The sequence below is a fragment of the Aotus nancymaae genome, unplaced genomic scaffold (genome assembly GCF_030222135.1).
Source record: "Aotus nancymaae isolate 86718 unplaced genomic scaffold, 86718_ANA_hifiasm-v0.15.2.pri h1tg000057l, whole genome shotgun sequence".
Classification (NCBI taxonomy): domain Eukaryota; kingdom Metazoa; phylum Chordata; class Mammalia; order Primates; family Aotidae; genus Aotus; species Aotus nancymaae.
This window is the reverse complement of record NW_026988471.1, coordinates 25,521,505-25,547,774: the sequence shown is the minus strand read 5'-3', so window position 1 is coordinate 25,547,774 and position 26,270 is coordinate 25,521,505. Positions and strand designations below refer to the sequence as shown.

The following is a 26,270-nucleotide window of genomic DNA, read 5'->3' as shown; positions in this document are numbered from 1 at the left end:
GTAAGGGTGGGGGCAGGAGGTAGCCAGGCCATCTGGTGTCCACTTTGGGCTCTTGGGGGTGACCGTCTTCCTGTCAGTGTTTTGTTCCTCCTCCACTGTTCAGCCCCCATCCTGTGGCCTTCAGGCTTCCCTGTGAGGGAGGGGACAGCTAAAGGCAAAGGGGAGAGGGGCATGAGGACCTAAGGGAGCCCTCCTACAACAAGGTCAAGGCAGAGCCAGGCAGTTGGAGGCCTAAGGAGGCGGAGCTCTGGGTATTGTTGTGGCTGCAGGTCGTGGGCGAAGCTGGAGACCCCCAGGAAGCTAAGGAGAGGCGAACATTCAGGCAGCCCTCTCTATCTTCATCTCCCCAAAAGGCTTCCTAGGGAAATGAGATCAGGGTGCTCTCAGGAGAAGGGGACTGTAGATGGGAGGGGCTGGTCACAAGGACCTGGAAAGATTCGAAGGCTGGGCGTTGTGAATGGGTCTGGTAGGCACCCCTAGAAGCACACTGACATCTGGAGGACTCTAGCATCACGGGGTCTCACAAGGGCAGGGTAGCCAAGGCTGACCACACTGGAGGAGGCCTCCTCAATGCCTGCTCTTACAGATGACAGATCTGAGTCTCAGAACGGGGCCGAGCTGGAACCAGAACACAGAGAACCTGATTTCTAACCTGGAGCTCACCATAGACCCAGGAAGTTTAGAGCACTTAACTGTACCCTAAGTTTAATCTAATTTTCTAAACACCAATGAGAGCTGAAAATCCAGGAATGTGGTCTTTTTTATTTTCCAGATAAGGAATCTGAGCCCCAGAGATGTTAAGAGATTTGCTCAATACTGTGGCCTCAATACATCAAAAATTAGCTCATCTGAGGATATCATGGGAATATCAGGATTGTGTGTTTAGGGGTCTGAACTGATCAACACTGGCGTGGCCTTGGGGTATCTGCTTGCATTAAGATCCTGCGGAACTCACAGCCTCATTCATTGCTTCAAAAAAAGTATGAGTCCTAACTCACGTTTGTTTTGCACAAGCAAAAGCAATGATGATGCAGCATAAATTCTGTAGTGATGGAGGAAATGGCGCTGTGTAGAAGGAGCTCCAGCCCAGAGACCTGAAGGATCGAGGCGCTTTCCAGGTTCCCAGTAAGGAAAGAAGCCTCAGGCAGAGCATGTGTCAAGGCTCAGACAGGGCCAGGGAACTGAATCCAGGACAAGTGGAGATGATGGGGAATGCTGAGCTGGGGATCCCCTTAGGGAGTCCTCCAGGGTTCAGGTTTCTCCACAGATGCTTAGATGTAAAGGGCATATGAATGAGATACGAGCAGCCTGTCCAGCCCCAGGTTCTCTGCCTGAGATTGGCGATGCTCTAAGGCTCTTCTTGATGCCCAGCTCCCCAGTCTGTCCCAAGCCAGACCCACAGGGACACAGACTGGCCTGATCCCTTTGACTGGCTACCGTTGGAGCAAGAGGTGCCTCACAGTGCCAGCACTTAGTAGGTCCACAAAAATGCTGGTTCCCTAGCCCGTCTGTGTCCTAATTTCTTGCCATCTCTAATTAGCACATGAGATAAAGTAAACTGGCATGTATTATTATTATTATTTTAATGTGTAGAGCAATAGGATTATTGAAAGAATAGGAAAATTGGATTTCTAAGAAGAGATTCAACAAATTTAGGCCGGGTGCAGTGGCTCACACCCATAATCCCAGCACTTTGAAAGTCCAAGGTGTGTGAATCACAATGTCAGGAGTTTGAGACCATCCTGGCCAACATGGTGAAACTCCGTCTCTACTGAAAATACTACAACAAAAAAAATTAGCTCGGCATAGTGGCGGGTGCCTGTAATCCCAGCTACTCAGGAGGCTGAGGCAGGAGAATCACTTGAACTCGGGAGGCAGAGGTTGCAGTGAGCTGAGATCACGCCACTGCATTCCAGCCCTGGTGACAGAGTGAGACTCCATCTCAAAAAAAAAAAAAAAGGGAGAGATTGAACAAATTTTTAAACTCTTTAGCCTGGAGGACTGAACCGTGGGGACAGATTTCAATCTCTGCAATGTTAATGTGTGGCAAAGTTGCTTTGTATCGAATATCTCCACTCTTGAGAAGAGATAAATGGAAATAGATTGAAGTTACAGTAGAGGAACAAGATTCAACCCGTGAAAGAACTCATAGTGTGTGACATTCTGGGATAGGCTGGTTTGAGGAGATAGGAAATCACCCCAGCGTCTTCCATGCTGCTGCTTACTTGAGCCTTGCAAAGGGCTGGGCCACCAGCAAGAACTGAAGAGCCAGCTTCCCTGACAGTCCTGGGGTCAGGTTAAGTGCGTGGGGGTCTCCCAACCTTTCTAGTATGACATAGGCACGTATGCAAAGGGGCCAGTTTGGGGACGGGGGGTTCCCGTATAAAAGGTCAACCTATCCTGCCCTCCTGTAGGAAGCCATTCAAAAACTAACTGAAATTCAACACATTTTCAAAGATACCTGTTAAGACTGAAATTATGAAATTCCCTGTGCTTGGGGCATGGAACATTTTAAAAAATAAACCCATTAAGGGGTGCTTGGATGACATGCTCCCAGGTTTTGAAAACTGGGCTGTTTGAGCAATGCAAAGAAGGACCACAGACCCTGTTTCTCATAGATAGGAGTCTTCATCCTGATTGATGACCTGAGGTCTAAGCTAATGAGTCTAGTAGTTTCAGCTGAAGCCAGTCATGGGCAGAAGCCCTGGGCAGTGAATGGACTCCACCTACCGTTCATTTATGGTCAGGGCTCTGTATTAAGCTTCAGAATAATCCAGAGACCTGAATTAATGAAACACTCGGGTCACTAAATTTAGTTTGGTGAATGTTCCCAAGTCATTCTAAATACTAAGCTCTTTCTAGGACCCTGTGTTTGCCACACAGCCAGGCAACATACTTCTAAATCTGGGCCATAAAATGAGCAGAGAAATCATCAGATTTATAAATGAAGAGTTTACAATAAGTGAACTAATTTTAGCGTTTTTTCTCTAGAGAGAAATACCAGTCTAGACTGTAGGTGTATTTCATTCTGACCATGGTGAATGTGGCAACAGGAAACTCAGATGGATTCTAAATCCTCAGGGGGTCCTGAGGCACTGGCCTCCCCCTGGGCTCTTTCTTCTCAAGTTTTAATGTGCCCAAGAATAAGGAGCCGTTTGGTTGCAAAGTGAGTTTTCACTGAGTTGATTATTGGCTTGTTTTCTTTGTCTGTTTCTCACCATATCCTATTTTTGGTAATTGTGGAACTCAACTAGACCAAACACAGAATTTTATTTTGAAAACCAAAAAGTCCAGGACAACAGAAACCTAATCAGCAAATTACACTTTTTGAAATCTAAGTCTTTCAGACAAGTAGGTAATCTTCAAAATTCCCTGATTAAGTTGACATTTTATTTCAAAAATCTCCTTTACAGCTTGCCAAGAGAAGCAGGCATACTGCTTTCTGGGAACTAGTGCTGCAGTCAGGCAGAAAGGGCTTTTTCCGCAGTGAACCTCTGATGTGTCACTGACCAGAAAATTACAAAGGCTGGTGGCAGTGATGACATTATGCTCTACTGATCACAATTCAGATTAATTGAAGAGCAAGTCTAGGAGACTCAGAGGTACAGAGAGAGCCTGTAGTAAGAATTCTGGAAATTACATCCTTCACTACACATTTCTGCATTTTTAATAAAGAGACAAACACAATATCCTTTTGAGATGTTGCCAGGTACACGGGAGCACTACCAGTGCTACCACTTCAGACGACTAAAATCATGCAGTGTTGGGAAGGGGAGATTTCTCCTTTGAATTGCTTCAAGGTATAGTAGAGATGTTTGGACTAGTATAGTGTGTGTGTGTGTGTGTGTGTGTGTGTGTGTGTGTGTGTGTGTGTGTTTGAGACAGAGCCTTGCTCTGTTGCCCAGGCTGGAGTGCAGTGGTGCGATCTTGGCTCACTTCAACCTCCACCTCCCGGGTTCAAGTGATTCTCCTGCCTCAGCCTCCCAAGTAATTGGGACTACAGGTGTGCACCACCATGCCTGGCTAATTTTGTATTTTTAGTAGAGATGGGGTTTTTCCATGTTGGCCAGGCTGGCCTCAAACTCCTGACCTCGTGATCCACCTGCCTCTACCTCCCAAAGCGCTGGGATCACAGGCCTGAGCCACAATACCCGGCCAGGATAAGTATAGTTTTTTAAAGCCTCAATCATTACTTCCAAATCTGTTTGTTTTAAGGAATAAAGCCACTTTCAAATTGAAGGGCCATAAGTGCCCCAGGGATGCCTCTGGTCCTTTTTCACCTGGGCGAGTCCATGGGACCAGCCTCTGAAAGCCACCATTCATTTCCTGCTGCTTTGCACTGCCCCTGGGCCTCAGACAGCAGGGCCAGATCCCATTCCAGGGGGCTAGCAGCTGGCTTCTCCAGGCAAGGCCTGCTTCTGACCTGCCAGCTCAGAGCACTTGCTCTCTGGGAAAGTGGGGAAAGGGCAAGGGAGAGGGAAGTCTGTGGCTGGAGCAGGCTGCAATGGCAAAGGCGCTATGTAGGTCACACATGGGGAAGGGCTGGGGACTCTAAGCATGACACAGTCCAGGAATGGCCAAGAAGTAATGGTACAAAATTAAACACTGAACCTTGCAGGAGACTCCTGGGTAATTCAAGAGAGGCATAGGTGAGCAGCAAGGCTGGGAATAAAGGAATCCCAAGTACTGAGGCAGGAAGCGACCCGTGGGGAGGTGGGGTGGAGTGAGGACCCACAGAAACCACACTTCTGAGGCTGGGCCTGTGGCAGGCATCAGGACAGCCAGCACCCCTGCCCTTGGGGCCACCAGGTGGGGAGAAATCCCACAGGATACTTCAGGGCAAGCCAGCCAGGATGGTCCTTTCCCCACCGCTACACAATTATTTCTGGTGAGTTCACAGATCTGTTCAATGTTATGTCACCAGTAATTTAACATGTACAGCAGTCCCTTCCCAAATGTGTGGATGCTCAGGTTCTTTTTGAATGAGTCCCTTCTTTATAAACATGGGCATGGTCTGTGGGACTCCACAGATGACAGCATCGTGATCTGTAAACTATGCCGGCACACAGACCATACCTGTACCTATGGGTGCCAGCCCTGGGGCCTTTTAGCTAAAATTCCAAATGGTCAGGTTGGGATGGAATTCGTGCCCACAGAAAAGTGCAGTCCTACGGCATCGAGGCAAAGGACCCAAGGTGCAGTGAAAATATTGCTGAAACACAGGAGCTTTCTGCTTCAGTCCCAGTTCTGCCACTCACTGAGTGATCTTGCAATTATTTTCACCTCTCTGAGCCTTAGTCTTTTTATTGGTTGAATGAGGAGAAGCATATGGCCCTCAGAGGATTGCCAGGAAGATGAAATGAGCAGACATCTGCAGACATCTGGAAAGGCCTTTGGCCCTATGTAGTCTCTTTTTGGCCATTTCGTGCGTGCGTGTGTGTGTGTGTGTGTGTGTTTGTGTGTGTAACTCATCTCCCCCTATCAGAATGTAAGAAGCTTTTAAAAATAATTCCAAAGGCATCAGCTTTGATTTTAGAGCCTCTTTCTTTCCCTTTCTTCCCATTGTCATATTGCAGACAGTATGCTTACTGAAGAGTGCAGACATCAGCCTTCTTCCATTCCTTTTTAGGAATTCAAGAACATGCTAATGTTTCCTAGATTGTGAGCTGCTGCCACTAGAAAAGGGTGATTCTCAACTGTTCCCTCACTGGGATATGAACGTGCCTTTGTCCTGCATATGAACATTAAAGAAAAGGCCTCGGGATTGTGGAGCCAATTTGGGGAATAAGATTGGTTCCACAATCCCGAGGAGAGGGGCTTGAGGTTTATAGGCCATCTGCCTGAGGACGGAAAAGTTTTCCCCAGCCTCCCATTGCCCAGCATAGAACAAGGATCTGGGGTCTTAGAAACCATAGTGAAGCCTTCATAGGGAGATGTGTGACCCAAAGAGGGTGGACTCTGCTGTAAGTGAGCTCCAGCTTGGAGCCCACACCTGGCCCCACCTGGGCCTACAGGATGATGGGGCCCCACCCAGGAGGAGGGAGAATGGGAAGTGGAGAGAGTCAGGTATCCACTCATGCAATATGGATGGGGTAATGGAATACTGCACGTTACCCCCTGCTGATCCTGCTCCAGGTACCTCCTGGTGCCTCCTGGTGCCAGGGACCACAGGCTCGGCTGCAGGGACATCACTGAAGGGCAGTGAGGACCCTTGTCCCTTTTCTTCAGCCCCCCTCCCCCGACTGCAAGGCCCTTCACCTGGGGGCACAAGGCCACAGCAAGCCAGAGGAAGAGGTAGGAACTATGGAACCTGCCATAAGTTCCTGGGTTTGGGGGAAAGGGAGATTCGGCAGTGAGAGGAGACAGGTAGAAGGGGCAAAAGCCAGGACCGAAGATAGATGGAAAAGGGCCCATCTCCCCCTTTTCCATGGGGACTAAGGAGCATCCCAGAACACGGAGGGGTTGGAGAAAGACCAGTCAGGCTTTGAGCACCAGGGCCATCTGAGAACTGAACAGCTCATTTCAACCGCATCTCCCATCTCCTCCTCAGTCTCTGCCCCTGAGTCCCCTCTGGTCTCTGCCCCGCTGTTCTGATGCTCTGTCTCCGGTCCTCCCGCTTTCTCTCTAACCAGCTGAGACAGGGTACAGGGTCAGGGAGGATGAGCGTGGAGGGCTTGGAGCTCTGAGAAGACTAGACTGAGGGGCTGGGATCAGGCTGAAAAGTCCAAGACCCAGAGGAGCTCCAGTTAAAACGGCTCTTTCCGACTCAAGGCCACCTTCCCTGCTTGCTGGGGACCCCATCCCTCTCCTCCGTGTGTGAAAGGATGGCAAAGGGGGAAATGGAGGGGTCCCTCTCTGCCCTGATTCCCCCTCGTGGCTCCCAATTTGGGAAGGCAGGCCCTGATCTATCTCGTGACTAGTAGGTGATGGCAGGGTCCGTCTCCCTTCTCTCATGTGTTCTCTCGTGTTTGGCTCTTCTGTGTTTTCCTCCATGCGTCCGTCTCCCTGCACCTCATTCCGGCGGCCCCCCTCACAGAGCCGGGAGGAGCGTGTTCTCCGCCATGAAGCTCGGCAAAAACCGGTCCCACAAGGAGGAGCCCCAAAGACCAGGTAGGACAGGTGCCGCGCCAGTCCCGCAGCCCCGCGCCTCGTGGCGCCCTCCCGCCGCCTGCCAGCCCCTGCCCGGCTGCCAAAATGCCCTCCTGGGAGTGGTCGTCTAGAGCCATCTGGGCGGGGCCTGGCCTCTCATTGGCTGGCCCAAGGGCCAGGCCCCGCCCAGAGGGGCTTGATCTTCTAGGAGGGGGACGCCCTGGGGCCGAGGGAGGGAAATGGGCAGCGCCCTCTGTCGGATGGGCCTGATTACAAGGCTCCTCCCGCCCTCATTGCTCCGGGTCGGTTCTTCTTCACACAGAAGCCCAGAGAGTTCTAATTAGAGCAGAGAACATCAATCAAGAAACGTTGTTTGGCCAACTCCCTATTTCTGGGGGGAAACTGGCGTCCCACGAGTGCGGGGTGGGCGGCAGGCCTCTGACCTGGCTTTCGCCCGCGCTGCAGCCTGGCCTAAGAGGAGGCCCTGGGGCTGCTGGAGGGCGCGGCAGCGCTGGGCCTGGGAGGCTGGAGGCAGGTGGCACTGGGCCCTCATGGGCAGCGGGTGGGGAGGGGAAGACAGCTGCTGTAGAGGAGGCAGGGAGGCCTGGTGGAAGACAAGGGGAGAAATGGAGCGGACAGGGGAGCTGAGAGTGGGCCATCTTCTCCATCGTGGGCCCACCATTGGGGTTACCAGCTGCCCTCCCCCAGCATCCCCTCTGTGGCCCACTGGACCTCAGGCTCTCTCCCTCACCCTCTTGTCCCCATGCCAATTCCAGCCATGCCCTTCGTATTCTTAAATGGAGAGAGTACAGCTGCTGACAGAGGCCCAAACCCAGCATCCTTGGGTGGCTTTTCGGAATCTGCATGTCTGCATCTCATTAGACAAATACACACAGCCCATTAGGTTCTGAATTCCATCAGCTATTTGATATGGATAAGTTACTTCCTAAGCCTTCGAGAAGGCTTGAGAATAATGAGAATAATGCCCATCTTGACAGGGCATGGCTCTAAGGACTAGAGAATAATGAGAATAATGCCCATCTTGACAGGGCATGGCTCTAAGGACTAGAGATACTCACGTAAAGTGACATGAGAATAATGCCCATCTTGACAGGGCATGGCTCTAAGGACTAGAGATACTCACGTAAAGTCCTGGCATTGTGCCTGGAACAGATCATCCACCCAATAAATGGTAGTTATTTATTGAGAGGCGCAAAAGTCCGGATTCTTTATTCCCTACCTTCTTCCACAAGGATATTCAGTGCCTAAGTCCATAGAATACAATAAAAGAGCATTCAATTAAAATAAAAAGGCAAGAGCAGACATAATATCCATTAAAATCAAAGATTGGGATCAGGTAGAAAACACTGCAGATATTCAGGCCATAACAGTCTAAGCAGCAGTAACTAAGTAAACCTCGAATTTCACTCTCAGCTTTCTGTATGCAAGAGTAAAAGGAGAAGCAGTCACTATCCCACCATCAGTCAGCCCACCTAACCAGTCTTTCGTCTTCCCCAGATGAACCAGCGGTGCTGGAGATGGAAGACCTTGATCATCTGGCCATTCGGCTAGCGGACGGACTGGATCCCGACTCGGTGTCTCTCGCCTCAGTCACAGCTCTCACCACTAATGTCTCCAACAAGCGGTGAGTGGATGGGAACCCCGCAACTCCCATTGCCCCCACCCTGTCAGGCAGAACCTGGCTTACCATGCTTGGAATTTGGGTAGGGAAGAATCAGGGCCCATGGATGGCTTCTTCCTAACCTAACCTTGCCCTTTTCTGCTTTTCCTTGGGTGTCTCTCTCACCTCTCTCCCTGCAAAAGCAGAGCACGGGCCAGGTACGGTGGCTCATGCCTGTAATCCCAGCGCTTTGGGAGGTCGAGGCAGGCAGATCATGAGGTCAGGAGTTTGAGACCAGCCTGGCTAACGTTGTAAAACCCTGTCTCTACTAAAAAAAATACAAAAAGTAGCCAGGCATGGTGGAGGCTGCCTGTAATCCCAGCTACCCAAGAAGCTGAGGTAAGAGAATTGCTTGACCCTGGGAGGCGGAGGTTGCAGTGAGCCGACACTGTGCCATTGCACTCGAGCCTGGGCAACAGAGTGAGACTCTTAAAAAAAAAAAAAAAGAAACAAAGCAAAGCACAGCAGCTGCAGGCATGTTCTCAGGTCCTTGAATACCTCCAAGCCCAGGGAAGCCACATAGCTGCCCACCCTGTATTTGAACCTGTTGACCCCCTGTCTGTCTGTCTCCCTGTTACTTCTGCCTTTGATTAGTTCTCTGTGTTGGGGCCTCTGAAGACAACTAATCCCCACTCTTCTTGGCAGTGCTTGAGTGTTTAAAGACCGTGCTTCTGTCCCTCTGCCCTCTCCGAGGTTTTACCACTGTCAGTGTTCTCTGCCCCCATAAGCAGTCCCCATACACCAGGGCTGATGGTACATTCTCTTCCTCAGATCTAAGCCAGACATTAAAATGGAGCCAAGTGCCGGGAGGCCCATGGATTACCAGGTAGGTGGGCACCGGGAGATCTCATGCCCTTCAGACTCTGCTCTAGTCGGGGGTTCTAGCTGGATGTGCATTATCCACTATATTGAGGCAAGGATCCAGGGGTCATAGAGAACCACATGCTGAATACAAGTTCCCAAAGTAAGCTTGTTCCTGGGAGGCATTCCTAGAAGTATCATCAGTAGAGATACAAACCCAAAGAGAAGCTTGAGAACTCGGCTTATGCTGATCAAAGCCCTTCCAGTATTTCATGTTTAGCACTGGACTTCATAGAGTAAGAAGCACCTAGAAAAACCATAAAGAGACCAAAGAGAACTAGAGAAAAGTATTCAAACAGTTAAAATAAGAGCCTTTGAAGACAGTTTTCCTGGTATGATGTTTAAATTGTTGTTTTCTATTATTTTATTGCTGGAAGTAACGTCAATTCTGGTTATCTCTGGATAGTGAGAATGTGAGTGATATTTTTCCTCTTTTTGCTTCTCTGTATTTTCTGAGATTAACACAACTTTTTTATTTGTGTGCTTCTAAGACTAAATATAAAAGACTGAGGCAAAGTGAGGTTGACAGCTGTAAGATTGTGAATGTGGGTCAAGCACGGTGGCTCACACCTGTAATCCCAGCACTTTGGAAGGCTGAGGCAGGCAGATCATGAGGTCAGGAGTTCAAGACCAGCCTGACCAACATAGTGAACTCCTATCTCTACCAAAAATACAAAAATTAGCCAGGCGTGGTGGCATGTGCCTGTAATCCCAGCCACTAGGAGGCTGAGGCAGAAGAATCAGTTGAAGCCAGGAGGTGGAGTTTGCAGTGAGACGAGATCGGGCCACTGTACTCCAGCCTGGGTGACAGAGCAAGACTCTGTCTCAGTTAAAAAGAAAAAAAAAAAAAAAGATTATGAATGTGGCCAACAGTGCAAGCAGTATAGGTGATGAGCACATCTGGTGGCTGCTGGGACACCATCTCTCAGGAAGGGCCCAGGGACCTTCCATTGCTCCAGACCCTCCCTTGGAGGCTAACAAGACTCAGCTGTAAATCAGAAGCCTGCTGGGCATTCCTAGTACTGAGTGAGAATGCTGGCTAGTCAGAGGGGACAGGGCTTTCCCACCTGGCTGCCACTGCGCTTCCTGTTCTGGGGGTGTTCCATCTGGTTATCAGCACCAGGCCCCAGAATCAGAGTGAGCCCCATTTCCCAGGGTAAAGCTTTATCTTTGATGCCTATTTCCCATACCCCATGCGCACCAACTTTTCTTTAGGGACAATCCCACCTCCCCTCACTCAGGTGATGACGGAAAGAATGAGATGGCACTTTTCTATGTCAAAGGTACATCTGGCCATGTTTTCTCAAGAATATACCTCATCTCTCTTCATCTTTGATTTAGTTAGTTTCCATCTACTCAGCAACTGTCTTCCCAGGTGCCTGACAAGCAGCCTAAGGCAGTGTCAAATGGACCTATGGTTTTAAACAATTTCAAGCCATTGGGTTCCTTGGAGGTTTGAGAATCCTGGCCCCTCCCCTCTGCCAAAACGGAAACATAGAGTGTCCTGAGACTTCTGAGGGCTTTTCCAAGGGATTGGGCTCAGGGCTTTGTTTCTCTGTGTCCTGAGAATAGGAAAATTCCAAAGGACAAAGACTCCAACTCAGATATCATGTCACTGGCCTGAGAGGTAAGGGCACATTGAAAATAGTCATTATTGTTCATGAAACTTATTTTCTGAAGGTTTGTTCTAGGCACTGAGCTAGGGCTATATATGTTTTCATCGAAGTTAATGTAATTTTTCAAACACCCAAATATAGGTGTTACTGCACTTTAGAGGTAAGAAAGTGATGCCCCAAGAAGGTCAAGAGCTGGTCCCAGGTCCTTGCCACAGTTAGCCAAGGCTAGAGTCAGGGTTCAAGGCCAGGGGTGTCTGGCCACAGCCATCAGAGCAATTGACTTCTCTATATCAAGGCTTCTAGACAGCTGCTCCCTTTGGGTCCCTGGTTCATCTTCATCTTGCTACTTAGCGCTTGTTTTCCAAACCTTTTCAAACTGCTTCCTACCAGAGACTTTTATTAACTGAACCAGACATTTTCCCCTTCAAAGACTTTTTAAATCTTCCGAACTGAACAAAACGGTTGTTGTCTTTAACTTGGTAGCACAGTATTTCCTGACAAGTTCATTCACCACTAACCTTGCAAGCATTAATACACTTTGAGAGAGAGCTAGAGGATGCAAATGTGAAATTATTTTCCCTTCCAATAAATCCGATGTATAAAGCAATAAAACCAGGCCGGGCACAGTGGCTCACACCTGTAACCCCAACACATTGGGAGGCCGAGACAGGTGGATTGCTTAAGGCCAGGAGTTCGAGACCAGCTTGGCCAATATGGTGAAACCCCATCTCTACTAAAAATACAAAAATTAGCCAGGCATGGTGACGCACACCTGTAATCCCAGCTGCTTGGCAGGCTGAGGCAGAAGAATCGCTTGAGCCCAGGAGGTGGAGTTTGCAGTGAGCCAAGATCGCGCCACTGCACTCCAGCCTAGGTGACAGAGCGAGAGTCCATCTTAAAAAAAAAAAACCTCAGGAAGGACACCTAGTTGGTGAGAGGAGGGGAGCCTTAGCTGAACTCAGATCTGGGAAGGGTCATGAGGGCTCAGAACCATTCTAAAGGTTATGGCATTGAAAGAAGCCTGGAGGTAATAGGACCGTGGCGTACCCACACCCCCTTGTTTCTTCCATTTAGAATGGATGTCACGTGTAAACTCTTTCCTGATTATTGCCATCTCCAAGGCAAGAAACCACAGCCACCTCCCTGTGAATGTGCAGTTTCCCCACCAGAGTGAGCAATGCTTGGCGCTTGGCAGAGATGTTCTTGGTGGGTCAAGGGTCCTGAGTCTCTTCATTACCTTCTCTTCCTGCCACCAGACTTAATACATTGTCGCCCAACATCCCTCCAGTTTTCACCTCCATTTCATGCCTCTGCCACTGACCTGAGGTCCCCAGCCTCAACCGCATGCTCATACCCACTTTCTACCTGGTCTCCCTGCCCTCATATTGCCTCCTCCACTCCGACCTATATACCACCCCTGGAGCAATCTTCTGCAAATGCAAATCTGGTCATGTCACATCTCTGCCACCTGGAAAAGTGGGGAGGGGGTAATGGGTGTTGCAGAAGGACAGTACTAAAGGGCACATCAACTCACATCTCTGGCTCCCAGCGGGTGTTCTTGAAGCTTGATCAAGTCCCTGGGAAGCAGGTCACAAAGCATCATTACTCTTGAGTTTTCCCAGGACAGGGGTGTAGATTTGCCATTCAGCATTGTTCCTTGTGATCACTTTCATGAAGCCACTGGGGATTATGTCCTTTATCTTGAAAGGAGATGGTGGTTGGTTGGTCCCAGCTGTGGCTCATTTGCCTCATCATCTTCCACCCTGGAAAAATAGTGTTCTCTGCTGATGATTGGAGAGAAGGATGGCCAAGCCCCTCCCCTAGAACCCTGGGGAATGACCAGCTGTTTTTTTTTTTAATTTCAAGTGCATCATTTACCCTTTCTAGAGCCCCAGGTGAGGTGTGAGGCAGCAGGAATGGCATTTCCCTTCCCCCAACACCATGCGTGTGGTGGTCTTTCTCCAGCACCCTCAGCTTCCCCTCGGGGCTGCCCCTCAACCAGCAACGAGCACCCTCTGGAGCTTCTCTTCCCTTTGTTGCTCCTTCAAGCCTCTGCCCACCTCCCCCTCCACCCCCTTCCTCTACTGCCAGAGCTTCTGTCCAGGTTGTCACCTTCGCTGGCTCTGCTCCATGGAGGAAGGGAGAAACATATGAGTCCTGAAAAGGGGGACAGGGACAAGTAACCTGTCATTATGGCCAGGCCTCAAGATGGAAAGCATAAAAACCCGGGCCAGGTGCAGTGGCTCACATCTGTAATCCCAGTACTTTGGGAGGCCAAGGCGGGTGGATCATGAAGTCAGGTGTTTGAGACCAGCCTGACCAACATGGTGAAACGCTGTTTCTACTAAAAATATAAAAAACTAGCTGGGCATGATGGTGTGTGCCTGTCATCCAGCCACTTAGGAGGCTGAGGCAGGAGAATTGTTTGAACCCAAGAGGTGGAGGTTTCAGTGAGTCAAGATCGCGCCATTGCACTCCAGCTTGGCAACAGAGCAAGACTCTATCTAAAAACAAAATGAAACGAAACAAAAACCAACCACTCTCTTGGCAGTGGGAAGATGACTTTCCGCTGGCTTATCCTTCGTAGGTGCCAAAACTATGTCTGTCTGCTTCCCAGTCTTGAGTTATAGAAAACCTCTTTTTATTGTTGGTGGGAGTGTTTGTTGTGGAAAAATTCATGGGGCTTTAAAATGTCTTTGGCAAAAAAAGGTTCATGGAAGTTAAAATTCTATAAACTGTTGTGCAAAGGAGGACTTCTAGTGTCTGTTTGCTCTCTTCACAGTAAACTTCTCAGAGCTAAGTTAGTTAGTCCTATTTCCTTTTTAGCTCCCGAAGAAGTGGTGAACATTGAACTTCTTCGAAGCTCCAGATTCCAAGCTTTGACTTCAGTCCCTTTGACATTTCTCGTTCCAAATAGAAATGTTTGCTCCCTAGCTCAACCGTCACTTCCTTTGTAAATGTCCCATTTCCTGACAATGTTCTCATTATCATCGGAATTTCTATTTCCTTAACATTATTACTTCTGATGTGCAGATTTTTCATCATCTTCGGAATATTTTTAAGACTTTGATGGACACTGGATGCTCATTTTAGTGGTGATTCTTTTTCATGAAAAGGGAAGATAATTCCCTTGAGTAAAGTTGTACTTAGATGTTGCATCAAAGTACAACTAAAATATGAAATCTCCAAGATGAGAGGCATGAAGAGCAGCCCTCAGAGTCTCATTAGGAGAATGTACTGAGGTCCACGCTCATCCTAGCTGGGGAAAGGCTTTTGTGTTAAAATACAAGTTTGAGAGGCGCAAATGAGCTAATTCTAAGCATCGTGCACAACCTCACCTACTTGAGAGATCAGCTGCTTAGCTGAAGGGAGATTCTATTGGAACCATTCACGTTTTACAGGGCGTTCTGCTGTTTAGGATGCATTTTGACACGCATGATGCCATTTAACCCTCATACAACCTTATGGGTAGCTGGTATCTCTGCTTGTAGCTGAAAAACACAAGGCTATGTAGTCATTTGCTCTCACACCTCGCAACATGTCAGGTCTGGGGTTCAATGCCAAGTCCAGCAACGCCAAGTCCAGCAACCCCAGTTCCATGCCTCTGTCTATCTTTACCATGGCCACCCTGACAGGAACTGACACCTCCAAATTCAAAATGACACCTGATGACTTAAAATGAGCATCAGGAAAAGTAGTAGTGACGTCAAAAATTACCAGTGCTCTGGCTCTCTCTCTGTCTCTCTGTCCCTCCTTATATCTTTTTAGCTTGAAAAGCCAGTAATTAGCTGGACAAAGTGGCTCACGCCTATAATCCCAGCACTTTGGGAGGCCAAGGTGGGCAGATCACCTAAGGTCAGGAGTTCAAGACCAGCCTGGCCAACATGGTGAAACCCCAACTCTACTAAAAATACAAAACTTAACTGGGCATGGTGACATGCGCTTGTAATCCCAGATACTCAGGAGGCTGAGGCAGAAGAATTGCTTGAACCCAGGAGGTGGAGGCTGCAGTGAGCCGAGATCAAGCCACTGCACTCCAGCCTAAGTGAAAGAGCGAGACTCAGTCTGAGTTAAAAAAAAAAAAAAAAAGCCAATAATCATTTGTGGTAAGCTCCACAGGGATGAATTTGTTGCAATCCCACCTGTGCCTGGCTCCAGCAGGTTTCCAGGAAACATTTGTTGCATGAAAGAACAACTGAAAAATGGCTTCCCAGAACAGAAGTAAGATTCCAGGGAGCTGGAACCCACTTAAAGGACACAGTAGAGCACACACAACATACAATCACCAGGCTGGAAAAGGTGGCTCAGGCAGGCAGCAAAGCCACACTGGCCACTCAAACAAAGAAATTCACCGAAAGGAGAAGAGGCAGGAATGTGGAAAGGGGGCCAAATTCCAGAAACACAAAGACGTATCAGAGGCCTGCAGGCTTACGTGAGAATTCCTGGAGCAGGAAATTAAATGCAAGTTAATGAAGACTTTAAAAGCTTCGTTCCTGCGAGCATTAAACCTGAGGCGTGGGTTTGGCAGCTCTTTCTGAAGCAGAGCCGCCGATGCTGGGGAAGAACGCGGGGCACTTGGCATCACCTGGGAGCTTTAAAAAATATAGATGCCATTGAACTTGTTTGTTCTTTCCTCTCTAGTTCTTTTAATTGTGACGTTAGGGTGTCGGTTTTAGATCTTTCCTGCCTTATCTTTTGGGCATTTAGTGCTCTAAGTTTCCCTCTACACATTGCTTTAAATGTGTCCCAGAGACTCTGGTATGTTGTGTCTTTGTGCTCATTGGTTTCAAAGAACATCTTTATTTCCACCTTCATTTTGTTATTTATCCAGTAATCATTCAGGAGCAGATTGTTCGGTTTCCATGTAGTTGTTGATAGACAGGGTAAAGAAAATGTAGCACATATAAACCATGGAATACTATGCAGTCATAAAAAAAGATGAGTTTATGTCCTTTGCAGGGACATGGATGAAGCTGGAAACCATCATTCTCAGCAAACTAACACAAGAACAGAAAACCAAACACCGCATGTTCTCACTCATAAGTGGGAGTTGAACAGTGAGAGCACATGGACTCAGGGAGGGGAATATCACACCCCAGGGCCTGTCAGGTGTGGGGGCTTAGGGAAGGGATAGCATTAGGAGAAATGCTTAATGTAGATGATGGGGTGATGGGTACAGCCAACCACCATGGCACGTGTATACCTACCTAACAAACCCGCATGTTCTGCACATGTACCCCAGAACTTAAAGTACAATAGGTAGATAGATAGATATACATAGATGCCAGGCTGGGTGCAGTGGCTCACACCTATAATCCTAGCACATTGCGAGGCCAAGGCAGACAGATCACTTGAGGCCAGGAGTTTGAAAGCAGCCTGGTCAACACAGCAAAACCCCGTCTCTATAAAAAATACAAAACTTATCCAGGTGTGGTGGTGCTGGCCTGTAATCCCAGCTACTCAGGAGGCTGAGGCAAAAGAATCACTTGAACCTAGGAAGCAGAGGTTACAGTGAGCCAAGCAAGATCATGCCACTGCACTCCAGTCTGGGCAACAGAGAAAGACTCTGTCAAAAAAAAAAAAAAAAAAAAATATATATATATATATATATATATACACACACAAATACAAATACAAATACAAATACCTAGGCTGCATACCCTGGGATTGGACTGGATTGGTCTGGAGGTGGCCTGGGCAATGCCCAGGCCTGGCATTTTAATGCCAGGTTTTTAATGCCTGCCCCAGCAAGTTAAGTCTAGTGAACGCTGACTTAGAGGTTAGCCAGCTCACACTCCTCTAATATGATGACACGGAGGCCTAGAAGGGGAAAGAGCCCAGGATCACCCAGCAGATGAGAGGCAGTGGTCAGAGTGGAGCTCAGGAGCCCAGTGCTGGCTCCCGGGCCCTCCCTCTGGCCCTGCTGCCCCAGCCCCTGGACGCCTGCGGGACCAGGCTCCCAGACTCAGGCAGCTTTCCTTCTGACTCCCCTTCTCCTGCCCACAGGTCAGCATCACGGTGATCGAGGCCCGGCAGCTGGTGGGCTTGAACATGGACCCCGTGGTGTGCGTGGAGGTGGGCGACGACAAGAAATACACCTCCATGAAGGAGTCCACTAACTGCCCCTATTACAACGAGGTCAGTGGCCCTGTGGGGAAAGGGGCCTCCTTAAATGTGGCAGAGGGTGGGCCCCAGGAGAAACAGGAGTGGCTGGGAGTCAGGGAGCACACAGGGCTACCAGCAGGTGTGACCTGTCCTGTTACAGCCCCCAGCACACTGACACACAGAGCCACATCCTCTGAATCCCCAAGTCTAGAGCCCAGGCTGGCACAGGTCTTTGACGTGCACACGACCCGGGTGCTTCCGTGCAGCCCCTAACAGTGCCTGTGAAAGAACCACCCACCCTACCCCCAAGAGGCCTGGTCCCTACTGTTTTCCAGGCCTGAGCCCAGGGACAGGGCTGCCTGATTCCAACCCATGGAGGCATTGGCACCATTAATAAGCACTTTCTAACTGCCAGGCACACTCCTAAATGCTTCTGAGCTGGACCATCCCAAGTTATCACTATCATTTCCCTTTTTCACCAGGGGACAGTGAGACTTCCAAAGGCAGACCTTGTCCAACCTCACAGTGCCAGCATCGAGTTCTGGGTGCTCGCCCTTGGCAGGCTGGTGGGGTTCTGCCCTCTTGAGTCGGCTCCTTCATGGTTGCCTGGACCTCTGCGGGCTTCCCTCCAGACCACTGGCCTTGACTTTGGTGTGTGAGAGAGAAAGCACCCAGTACCCACTCCTATTCTTTCCAGCTATTTGAGGCCACATCAAGGGTGAGGGACCTCAGAGGCCATCTATTTCAATCTCCCCATCTTACAGAGGAGGATACTGAGGCCTCCATATGGAAGGGGCTTGCCCACAATCTCAGAGAGTGTTGCTGATGGAGCAGAGGCCAGACTGCCCACCCAGCTTCCAGCCCAGGGCTCTGGCCACCATCACAAATGTGGCACCTTCGTTCTCGGGCTCCTAATGGGACCTCATCATAATCAGCTCTAAGGAGGGATGTGAGAAAAACACTTACTCATCCGAACCCAAAGAATGGACTTAGAGGGACAAAGAACAGCAAAAGTGAGACTTTTAGTGGTGGTCTTGCAAGGTCAAGTGTCTGGTGGGCAGGTGCACCCAGGGCCGCTACAGCCGCTCCTTTACCTCCGAGCAGGCAGGTCCCTCCCCCAGTTTCTCATTGGTTGAGTACAATGGGGTTATGATCTTCCCTGATGTCTCCTAAATTTCATTATTCCCCTTGTAAGGTTATACCCTGGTCCCTTTCCCCGCTTAAGTTTCAATTTCTCAATAACGAAACTTTCTTCCCTCGTATGGGCCGACCCCTCCTCTACTCTACATTCTGTTCGCTTATCATGACCTTCTAGGTCCATGAGCCGTGCTGTTTCTTACATCCACAGGCTGGCTGTTAGTGCTTAGACTTACCATGCCTTGAAAATGAACCATTTAACATGTTTTCTCACAGGGATGCCCAGATCTTTTCCCTATGCCTGAGCACACATCAGACTAGCCCAGAAGCCACTGGCCTGATCCCTGCCATCCGTTTCCTGGAGGGTACCCCAGTCTGTTTCTCCTGGTGGCTCCAGGCAGTGAGGGGTGCCAGGCTGGCCCAAGTAAGGCAGCCGAGTCCCGTCCTCTGAGGTGGGTGAGGGCTGAGGTGCCCCCTGTAGCGTTGGGGAGAGCATTTCTCAGGCAGCTCTGGGAGTCCTCGGGCTGTGCACCTGCAGGAAGAAAACCCAGGCCCATCTCTGCCCTTCAGCCCGGGCCTGGCCGAACTCTCCTCTGTGACCACAAATCGACTCTGCTCTCCCAGCTGCTTTCCCACAGGCCCCAGAGCTGGACAACCTGCTCAGGCCTCCCCAGCCCCAAGGACATTCAGGATTGACATCTCTGGCCTTATGTTAGGACACATCCTGGCTGGACAAGCCTCCGCCTAGATAGGCATCTATGTTCCCATGACAGGCATGGAGACAGGTCCCCGTGGTTGCTTGATAGCAATGAAGCCACGTTTGCTGACTTGAGGGATCTCCCTCCAACAGGTCCCCACACCTTGGGTTTTATTAAAATTACTTCCTCTTCCCCAAGGGCACAGAGCTGCTCTCCCCACTCTGGCTCCCGCAGAAAACTCCTATTCACCCGGCAGGGCCCAGCTCAAATGTTCTTGCTACTGAGCAGCTTTGCCTACTCTGGGTCAGAGGTCAGCACCCCACTTTCTCTGCAGCAATAATGTCCCGGAATTGAGGTTGGTCCTTGGTGTCTCTGTCCTCCTGGTGGGCTGGAGGCTCCCAGTCTCCTGCATCGCTGTATCTGTTCAGAGCCAGGCATGTACTTGGAGGGGTTCGGTAGCACTCACCCAAAGGAAGACACAGCATCCACTAAACATCTGCCACGCGCCAGGCAGTGGCACACAGGGCAACATGGGGGCTGCCGAGATGAAGGAGGCACAGTGTCTGCCCTGTGCAGATCCCCTCTTCATTTCAGCCTAGGATCCTTCTAAATTTCCTATTTGTATCCTCTAAGGCGATTCATTCTGCGCATCTTCGGATGATCTGAAATGCGTTTCTGATCATATTTTTGTTCTTTTTCACAAACCCAAGCAGCTCTGATTTTGTTTCTGTTTCCTCTAAACTAGAGTTCCTCAAACTCAGCACTATGGATATCGCAGACTGGATAAATTCTTTGTGCTGGGATTGTCCTGTGCCATGTAGGATGCAAGCAGCATTCCTGGCCTCTACCCACTAGGTGCCAGAAGCAACCCCCCTTAGTTGCAGCAACCAAGACTGTTTCCAGACATTGCCAAATGTCCCCCGGGGGTTAAAATTGCTCCCAACTGAGACCATCACTCTAAGCTATCTTGCTATGATTCCTTCCAGCCTCTTCCCCTCCCTCTTCTTCTCTTCCTATGCTACATTCCTTTTCAATGAGGGACATCCTCCTCATTGTGGGTATGTATTATTTCTAGCTAATTTTCTGAGCTGGTAGGAACCTTCCTTTGGCTCCATTAAAACAACAGAGGGAGGTGGGAACAATCAACATGACTTAGCAGATATCTAAGCTGTTACAAAAGGAAAATATGCTCAGGAAGTAACAGGAATTTGATTGCAGACAGTTCAGAGAGTTCAGGATTCTGGAACTAGCTCAGCTAGCTCGCTCCCCTGGGGCTCGTACAGCTCTGGGTGTCTGGCCTGATGGCACTGCCTGGCCCTGAGCCTGCCTGTGTGCAGGGAAGCTCACAACCTTTGCCCTTCCAGAACAAGTCGACCATTCACAGACCAGACTAAGACTCCTTTCCTGTGTGTGCACCTGGACCCGCCCTGGGCATCTTGGGAGCACCGCCATCCTTCCTCCTGCCTAAAATCTACCTCTGGATCCTTCTCCTTCTACAGCCCAAAGAACCTGGCATTGCACAGCCCAACTTTATCTTTATTTTTCTTCCAGCCCCTTCTCCCTTGCCTATAAGGTGTTCTACTCCAGCATATGCTAAGTAGAACCATGAAGACCCACGTGTGCTCAAGGATAGGAACTAGGAGTCTGTCCTCTCTCCCTGGGCCTTTCCTCATTCCCACACACCTCTCCAGTGACCACCTTTTTCCCTCCTCCCTCCACAGTCAGACCATGTGCGTTGTCTTCACTTCCTCCCCCCAGTCACACCTCAATCTCTGCAGGGTTTCTGCTTCTAAGTGTCATTGACACTGCTCTCCTCAAGGTCTCCAAGGACCTTGCTGCTCCTGAGTATAATGCCCATGTCATCTTCCTCTCCCTTGATCACCCAGTTTCTTTCATCCCGCTGCCTGTTGCTCCTCTTGGGGGCCCTTCATGCCACTCTCCTGCTTCCTCTCCATCCATCTCCTCCAGCTCCATCTCCCCATCCTGCCTTCTTGGCTGAAAGGCTGTGGTTTCTTGGAGCCCTGTCCTGGGCCTGCTTCCCCTCCCATGCTCTCCCTAGGTATCTCCTCCATCCTCAAGGTGTCAGTGACCATCTGTGTGCTGACCATTCCCACATCCATATCCCCACCCACCTCCCTAGAGCTTCAGAACCCTGGCCAGCACCCGCCGGGCCTGTTAGTGTCATGCACAGCTGTTGCTGTATACAGTGTGCTTGCCATGGGTGCACACCTGGGTTAAAGGCTTGACCAGGTTGTCTCATTGCAACTTCACAACCACACCTTGAAGCCACCCCCATGTGAATAGCACCCCTGGAGCAGTTCAACACAACAGCCTGGATCATATCTCCACATTCATACGACAATAGGTCAACTGAGGCTCAGGGAAGAAAGTGACCGACCCAGCAGTAACAGCCAGATGGGGCTGGCTCTATAGCTGGCTTTACCCTCAGGGCTCAAGGACCAGCCCCAGCAGCCAGGAGCACATTCTCTTCGGACATTTACCCCAAGCACCTTGGAAACATTTCTCCCTTCTCCCCCACCACAGTTCACCAAGGCAGCAGCCCCTCTACTCACTGTCCACACCCTTATCCTCAGCACCTGCACACCCAGGCCAGGAGAAGAGGTGGGGATTGCACATGTGCATGGCAGCCCACAGCACCAAAGGACAGGGCATGCCCATGGCATCTCACATCTACTGCCAACTAAGTGCTTTGGCACACCATGGTTCATCTGCTCTGAGACTTGCATTATTTTACAGTTCAGCATCTCTGAAGTTGGGATGCGTCTCCTAGGTAGCCTTGTGGCTTAATGGCAATGTCCATGTGTCCTGTTAAACCGTAGTAGATCTTACATCCAGTAGCCACTTCAGATTTGGTAAAATTTATGTTACCATGTCTCATCAGAGCCTTGTAACAAGACTCTGAGGTGGGTGTCGTTATCCCCATTTCACAGCTCAAGAAACTGAGGTTCGGAGAATGTGTTACTTAAGGCCACACAGCTAGAAGGTGCAGAAGTGGGATGAGGACCCAGGTCTCCTGGCCCTGTGCTCTTCTGAGCACAGTACAAGGGAGTAGGCTGTTCCACCTACTGTTCCCACTTTCTTCCCCACCCCACACTACCCAGCACCAGCCCCACCTAGGGGATGGGGCTCTGTTTCCTACCACCCACCACCAGGGTCAGTCAGAATCAGATAAGTTGCGCCTGCTGCTCCTCTGAACTTTGGGGCTCAGGGAAAATGGCCTGGGTACAGACATGCACTGCCAGGAGGGAGGGGCCCAGCACTGCCTGGGCTATAGGGGCTGCCCGCGGTGACAGCAGGCCTGGATCCTTCCCCCCTCCAGTACTTCGTCTTTGACTTCCACGTCTCTCCTGATGTCATGTTCGACAAGATCATCAAGCTCTCGGTGAGTGGGGAGCAGCCCTTGGCAGGCAGGGCCACTCCCTTAAACTGCACCTTTGTGCAGACTGGAGAGGGGGCCCCTCTGGCTAGACCCATCATAAAGAGGCAGCGCTGTGCCTAGACACATGGCTGGGCAAGTGGGGCACAGGCTGGATTCTGGCCCCTGCCTGCCCCTTTCATCGGGTGCCTCTGAATAGTGTATTCGCTCGTACACGGCAGCTAGCGAGAAACTGGCATGGGCGGGAGGAGCTGATGCTGAGCCTCAGCGAGCCACCCACTCTGCCAAATGCCCTCCCGCTTCACTGCAAAGCTTGTGTCCCACCGCTGCCCCATGGAAACCTCATCCTCGCCGGGGCTGACAGGTGGCTGTGGTTCTGCCTGAAAGGTGATTCACTCCAAGAACCTGCTACGCAGTGGCACCCTGGTGGGCTCCTTCAAAATGGACGTGGGGACTGTGTACTCCCAGCCAGGTGAGTACCTGCACACGGCCAGTTAGCCAAGGTGTGCATGGCTCATGAAGCATGATACACAGGTCCCTTCCCACTGTGGCAGTTCCTGAGCACAGCCTGGCAAGGACCACAGTCTGGCGACTGTTAGTACACACAGCCATCTGGCCTGCGGAGAAGTGGCATGCACAGTCTGTACACAAATGCAATGAGCAACTGTGCACCCAGTCTGGTGGGTTCTCACTCATAATCAGGTCAGTAACTCCACACAGAGCCTGGAAGGAGCTCCAGCACACACTCAGGAGCACGTGGCAGCCTGGCACATCACTGGCCATATGCAGGCTGACAAGTACTAGTAGAGGATACAGTGCGGGAGACCCATCACAGCCTGTGGAGGGGCTATGCCCAGACTCTGCCTCCTGGGCTGGCACCCACTGAGCAGAAAGGAGCTCCCTTTCACCCTTCCTGAGTATTCGCTTTCCTTGCTAAATGTCCCCAATTCATCTAACCATGTACACCTCTATCCATCTACCCCTGTATCCATCCATCCACTCACCCATCCACAAATGCATCCACCCACCCATGTATCCCTCCATCCACCCACCCACCCATATATCCATCGGTCCACCCACCTATCCACAAATCCATCCACTCACCCATATATCCATCTATCCACTCACCCATATATCCATCCACCCACCCACCCATATATCCATCCATCCACCCACCCACCCATCCACAGATCCATCCACCTACCCACCCATCCACAGATCCACCCACCAACCCATATATCCATCCATCCATCCCCCTACCCACCCATCCATATATCTACCCACCCACCTGTCCACATATTAATGGCTCCTTCTATCCAATAATCCAGCCACCATCTGTCCATCTATCTCTCAGCCAGCCAAGCAGCTCACCACCCATCCCTCTGCCCATTTTTGCACCCATTTAGCTATCTGTCCATCTCTGCATCTGACACACATCTGCTCTGGCGAGACCCTGAAGCTCCTGGGATATCTAGGACACAGCCCCTCCCCTGAGGCCTGCCAGCCTGGCTGAGGTTCTCCAGTGACTCCTTGTACACGTGCCTTCCTGTCCTCTCGCGATGCTTGTCCCTCTCTTCAGACTCTACTGTGGCATTATCTTTCCTGAGACACAGGTGGCCTGGCTATCCCTGGAAAGGCCGACTTCTGCACACAGCCCCTAACACCTCCAGGAGCGACCAGGGCTACAGGCTTGCAGGATGCAGGCCTGGGCTGCAGTAGAAGGTGGAAGAGGAGGGAGTGAAGGAGGGAGGTGCTGAGCCCTTGAGAGTTCAGTGCCCACAGAACACCCTAGGAAGTAGATTCTGAAGACACCATGATGGGCTTCCCTCTGCTTGCCCACTGAGCTTAAAGTAAACCTGAAGGGGCAAATCCTTCCTAAAGTGCCTCCTTCCCTGACATCTGTCCTTCCCTCCACATGGTCTTAGGTTATGGGACACTGGGATGAGACTGCCAATCCCGGTCTTTAGGACTCTCAGTCTAAAATCAGAGACAAACAATACACAGATCAGCACAGTGCACAGTGAGATGGGAGATGTGCACGGAGAGCCCAGAGAACGCCAAAGAGCCCAGGATCAACTCTTCTGTGGAAGTCAAGGAGGGCTGCATGGAGGAGGAGAAACTTGAGCAAAATGAGTAGAAGTTTACCAATTGAATAGGGAGAGGGAGAGGTGGAGGTGGGGAGAACAGGGATGAGGGTGTTCCAGGTTCAAAGAAGATGCAAAGCAGATGCAAAGGTGTGGAGGTATAAAAGGGCAAATAAAACTTCAACACTAGTTCAGTGAGGAGGAACATGGGGCTGGGTGGGCTTAGCAGAGTGAGTCAGGGAGCACTGGATCAGGAGCCCACAGGCCATGCCTTTTGTCTTCACCCCAAGGCACTGGGACGCCCCAGAGGGGCTGAAGATGGGGAGCAGGAGTGAGAGCCTCCACCTGGGAAGGCCCTGTGGGCAGCTGTGTCCTTCACAGCTGTGCGAAGCCTGGCCGACTGGGGCAGGCTGTAGAAGAGGTCATAGGCAGAAAGAACACAATTAGGAAGAGGCTGTCCCTCCCAAGTCACACCACTCATGGGACTTATGTCCATGAGTGGGCCATGTACCCACACCCACTACCCTGGCTCCAGAGGACCTCAGACTCTGTCACCCCCTGGGCTAGGGACAGGCAGAGCTGTAGTCCCAGGTCCCAGGACTCTAGGGGCCAAGACAGCATTTGGCTCTGCCACCCCTCGGCCTGCCCTGAGCGCTGGGAGACACGTTGGGTGGGGGCGTCTGGTGCAGTGCCCACCCCTCACCACCACAGAGCACCAGTTCCATCATAAGTGGGCCATCCTGTCTGACCCTGACGACATCTCCTCGGGGCTGAAGGGCTACGTGAAGTGTGACGTCGCCGTGGTGGGCAAAGGGGACAACATCAAGACGCCCCATAAGGCCAATGAGACCGACGAAGATGACATTGAGGGGTGAGACCCAGCTACCCCAGCCCCTGGAGCCTGAGCCAGCCCTTTCTTCCCCCAGGGGGCTTCCGGTGAGGGTTTGCTCAGAGCACCTGCCACCTGTCTCCCTCACCCTACTCTCGCCCACTCTCCCAAGCAGCCCCGAGCAGGGGAAGGGGGTGATGGAGGATGGCTGAAAATAACAGTCCTTTGACATCCTTTCTGCCAGTGAGAAACAGGGTAGAAAGCGTCAATACTGACAGACCAGAGTCCAGCGGCTGCTGGGTCCTGGGTATAGCGCAGGCTAGCGCTGGGAGAGCCAAGGTTTCTTTTGGTGTGCCAATTCCAGGCAGCTGTTGAGAAAGATTCTGTGACTTTGTCTGGAGTCAGTGGGTAAAAGTGCTGGGATCAATGAATCCTGTATTTCGTGAGCTGGGGGAGGGAGAGTGGCTACTATGAACTTTTTGTCTGTGAAACAAAGGATACAGCACAAAACTATAGAAGACTGATGATAATACTAAGATCATATCTCAATGTACAACCTATAAACCTCTCATAAGCTTTAGTGTGCTTGAGCCAATCACATTCTCAGAAAGTGGGTATTACGGCCACCTCAGCAGTGAGGAAACTGCAGCTCAGTGAGATGGAAGATCTGCCCAGAATCCCACAAGGGGCAGGTGCCATGAAGGCAAGTGTCTAATCCTAGCTTAGCAAACCCCAGCCGTCCCTTAGAGACTGTGCCAGGACCCAGGGGTGTG

At 50.6% G+C, this 26,270-nt stretch overlaps 1 protein-coding gene across 2 annotated transcripts in view; it reads left to right on the top strand.

The window, feature by feature from the left end:
- The window catches only part of OTOF (otoferlin), a 98,798-nt gene that overhangs the window by 47,447 nt on the left and 25,081 nt on the right, over positions 1 to 26,270 (top strand). For both annotated transcript variants that reach the window (XM_021674401.2, XM_064364267.1), the window contains 7 exons: positions 7,037 to 7,110; positions 8,608 to 8,734; positions 9,542 to 9,596; positions 17,254 to 17,385; positions 22,528 to 22,590; positions 22,972 to 23,056; positions 25,380 to 25,539. In XM_021674401.2, coding sequence (XP_021530076.2) covers positions 7,037 to 7,110; positions 8,608 to 8,734; positions 9,542 to 9,596; positions 17,254 to 17,385; positions 22,528 to 22,590; positions 22,972 to 23,056; positions 25,380 to 25,539 — 696 coding nt within the window. The remainder of the gene's footprint in view (positions 1 to 7,036; positions 7,111 to 8,607; positions 8,735 to 9,541; positions 9,597 to 17,253; positions 17,386 to 22,527; positions 22,591 to 22,971; positions 23,057 to 25,379; positions 25,540 to 26,270) is intronic.